A 4,022-nucleotide genomic window follows, 5' to 3' on the forward strand; every position below is an offset into this window, starting at 1 on the left:
GGGGGGGGGGGGGGGGGGGGGGGGAGCAGCTCAAGGACTCCTAACACTCCGGCTCCTCTCATTTCTCTTGCTGGGCATCTTCAATAACTGGAGAGCAGGGCTCCCAAATCCAAGCTGGTCTCCATCTGTCTCCTTTGGTACTAATAAATACCGGAAAAAAGGTTTCTGTGTAGGAGCATAGCCTAGAGTAATGCTTCCCTGTATCTATTTTTCCCCCCTTTTCTTGAAATGATCTTTTTACCCCCTAAAATGATTCCATTTCAAGGGTGTTGTTAGATGTTCCATGTCGATATAGGGTACATGCCCGGATAGGAAACATTCTCCCTAAATATTTTAACATCATTTGACTTGTTGTTTCATATTGTGTACAACATGATATATATTGAAAATGTCAACTCCACTGATTCTGTAATGACATGATCCAATCATATACTAGCAAAACTGACCACTCTACGAGATTTTTTCATTTTGATGCAATGATTGTATTATGTATCTATCTATCATTCTCATCAAAATTTTAAGCTTTTTTATTAATTTTTTTTTTCATTCATTTCTTAACAACCAAACATAACCTAAAAGTTGTATTGAAAATTGGAAGGTGGCATTGTACAGAAATACATAATTCTTATAGCCACATGTGGATGGCATCATATAAGAAACTAATTGCATTGGCCAATGCCTTGAATGATGGCAAACACTTCTACGGGCTACCGTTGGTTGGTGGCTTGTACTCAAGAAATAACTTCATCGTTGTAGATTCCATAGCATAATGTGATGAAAGCATCAGAAAGGAGAACGGATCAAGTTCTTGTACAATCTTGATCCACATGACGAAAAGCCCTGTGGTGGATAACATGTATGGGATCAGGATCGTACGAGAATATGATAAACTGATCCACACTCATCAGAAAGAACATGTAGAAGACTAGCTTGGATGGCCAACCACCCCCCCCTCCCCTTCGAAGATTTTAATGGATAAAGTATACTTGTAAACTATAAATTTTAAAAATGCTACAAATTTGGTACATCAATCTCAAATCTTATATATAATTGTTGGTTAATGATTATCAAAAATTTCATTTTTAAGTTTGAAAATTTTACTTTCCTGTAATTTTGCTTGCAATTAAACAGTGTTAAGATTTGGTGCAAGATATTAGTCCAAAGTGAGGACCCATTGATCTAATTCATTATTGACATTTCGCCAGTATGTACCACCAACTATTACTGCCACATTCAATGCTTTTCCATGTTGATCGACTCAGTGGGTGCGGAAGGGAAACCAAACATGTGATATCTATCTCTCTCTCTCATTCCTTGGATCCCTGCCGTTCACCCGAGAAGACTGGAGAGGACTCAAGTCTATGGAGGAGAGAGATTCAATTTCTTTCCTCTCAAGTCTCAAGTGGAAGCTTTGAGGCCTTTAATGCTTCAATTTAATACCCACCGCCATTTCCCACTCTTTCCACTAACTCACTAACAAGTAACACCACTCCTTTTATTTCCCCCTCTACTACACAGACCCCCTTATTGTAGGCTCTCGATCTCCTCTGCTTCTTCGCCTCTCTCTCTCTCTCTGCATCATTTCCTCTCCATGGATTCCTTCCTTCCTTCTTTCATTCTATCCCCTGACCTACATCGTATCATCCTCACTGCTCTAGCCTTCTTCGTATCGGCCTTCATATTCCTAGTATCCAAACGAAGCAAGTCAATGAAGCGCCTGAACCTCCCTCCCGGTCCACCCGGATGGCCGGTCGTTGGCAACCTATTTCAGGTTGCCGGTTCAGGCAAATTCTTCTTCCACTACGTAAGAGACATTGTGTCCATCTACGGCCCCATATTGACATTAAAAATGGGGACGCGTACCTTGATCATCATCACTAGCCCCGAATTAGCCCATGAAGCATTAATCCAGAAGGGTCAGATCTTTGCCAACCGGCCTCCTGAGAATCCAACCAGGAAAATCTTCAGTGCCAACAAATTCACCGTTAATTCTGCGGTTTACGGTCCGGTCTGGCGATCTCTGAGGCGAAACATGGTCCAAAACATGCTTAGCACGTCCCGGGTCAAGGAATTCCGTGGAACGAGGGATTCGGCCGTAGACCGGCTAATCGACAGGCTCAGTGCTGAGGCCGAGTCGAACCACGGGGTTGTATCGGTTCTGAAGCACGTCCGGTTCGCCGTCTTTTGCATCCTCGTGTCCATGTGTTTCGGAGTGGACATGGATGGAGATGAGATCGAACGGATAGAGAAGATGATGAAGACGGTATTGATCACTCTGGACCCTAGGATCGACGATTTCCTCCCTCTTTTAGCCCCTTTCTTCTCCAAGCAACGCAAGAGAACCATGCAGGTCCGGGAGGAGCAGCTTAAAACGCTTATCCCCTTCATCGACGCACGACGAACAGCCTTGAAGAACCCTACATCCAATCGGACGCCGGCCTCATTCTCTTACCTGGACACGCTCTTCGATCTCAAGATCGATGGACGTAAATCCGTCCTCACGGACGAAGAGCTGGTCTCGCTGTGCTCCGAGTTTCTCAACGGTGGGACCGACACCACAGCCACGGCACTCGAGTGGGCCATCGCGAGGTTGATCGAGAAGCCGGAGATCCAATCGAGGCTCTACGAAGAGATTAAATCAACGGTGGGAGATCGGAAGGTGGACGAGAAGGACGTGGAGGACATGGTGTACCTGAACGCCGTAACGAAGGAATTGTTACGGAAACACCCTCCCACGTACTTCGCGCTAACCCATGCAGTAACGGAGCAGGTCACGCTGGGAGGTTACGATATTCCCATGGACGCCAACGTGGAATTCTTCGTGTCGGGTATAGGGGATGATCCGAAAGTGTGGTCCAACCCGAAGGATTTCAACCCTGATAGATTCTTGCCTGGAAATGAGGATGCGGACATGACTGGGGTGACGGGGGTGAAGATGATACCGTTCGGGGCTGGAAGGAGGATCTGTCCGGGGCTGGGTATGGCATCGCTACACATCAATCTGATGCTGGCGAGGATGGTTCAGGAGTTCCAGTGGAAAGCGATTCCCACCCAGATGATGTCAGATTTTAGGGAGAAGTTGGAATTCACGGTGGTGATGGATCCACCCCTCCAAGCTGTGATCACAGCCAGGAAATAGCTGATGTCTGGTCAATCCTCGCCGTCAAAAAATATCAAACTCCGGCCAGATTATATGTTTCATTATTTTTTTTTTCTTGTATTTTTAAATATATAATAAGGGAGAAAGAACGTTACCTAATTGTGTGGCCATATGTCAGCATGAGCCAATGGAACCATGTCATCCAACTCGGGGTACGATGGATGATGGCCGCTTCAGTGCCCTTGTGTCTGGACACATGAGCAAACGACTGATAACATTCTTTTCTCTATTTTTTTTTTTTCTTTTTATTGCGTTCTTTTCTTCATATATAAAAAAGGAGAATGGTTGGATGAAGGAAACAACAAAGAGAGAATGATTTTTTTTTTTTTTTTTTTTTGTGGATGAGTAAAAGAAAAGATGCTCCATGGTACATAGTGATCAAATGATCGTAACTTCAGGTCAAAGTTTCTATACAATAAGCAACACTTCTGTTGGACTAACAAGAGAGATAGTGGGGCATGCTAATCCGAACCCATAATCAACTAACCCGAACGGTGATAAGATAAGAGCTTCCTTCACTAGGTTAATTATTGAAAATTGAAATAAAAACTTTGCATTTAAGAATTAGAAGTTGAGCTACTGAGTTATTTCTTAATCCGGTTATTCTAGCCCTTAGATGGCATCGACATAGCATTGATCACACGGCTGAGATCCCTCCAGCAGGGACATTTCAATAAACATGGAAAACACCTCATACGGTCAACGCCAAGTCCATTTCTGTTTGCTAACCTACTTGTGATCTGCTGTTATCCTCAGACATGATCACTTGCAAAAGAGGCAACGATTTGAATGAATCTATGAGTGTTCAGGTTAGAGAAGTCCAAGTGATGTGGACTGGATCGTGAGAGAGCCCAGTTGGGAA

General features: G+C 44.1%; 1 protein-coding gene across 1 annotated transcript; it reads left to right on the forward strand.

Annotated features, from left to right (window-relative positions):
- The first annotated feature begins 1,504 nt into the window (after positions 1–1,504).
- LOC122086595 (cytochrome P450 77A1-like) lies at positions 1,505–3,481 on the forward strand. The gene has a single exon (XM_042655529.1). It carries the CDS (start codon positions 1,592–1,594, stop codon positions 3,137–3,139), a length of 1,548 nt encoding a protein of 515 aa, XP_042511463.1. The 5' UTR covers positions 1,505–1,591; the 3' UTR covers positions 3,140–3,481.
- The last annotated feature ends 541 nt before the right edge of the window (positions 3,482–4,022 follow it).

This window comes from Macadamia integrifolia, chromosome 8, assembly GCF_013358625.1.
Source record: "Macadamia integrifolia cultivar HAES 741 chromosome 8, SCU_Mint_v3, whole genome shotgun sequence".
NCBI classification, from domain to species: Eukaryota; Viridiplantae; Streptophyta; class Magnoliopsida; order Proteales; family Proteaceae; genus Macadamia; species Macadamia integrifolia.

Bases quoted from the DNA above. Each gene is read 5' to 3' on its own strand.
- LOC122086595 (XM_042655529.1), top strand. From the start codon at position 1,592: ATGGATTCCTTCCTTCCTTCTTTCATTCTATCCCCTGACCTACATCGT.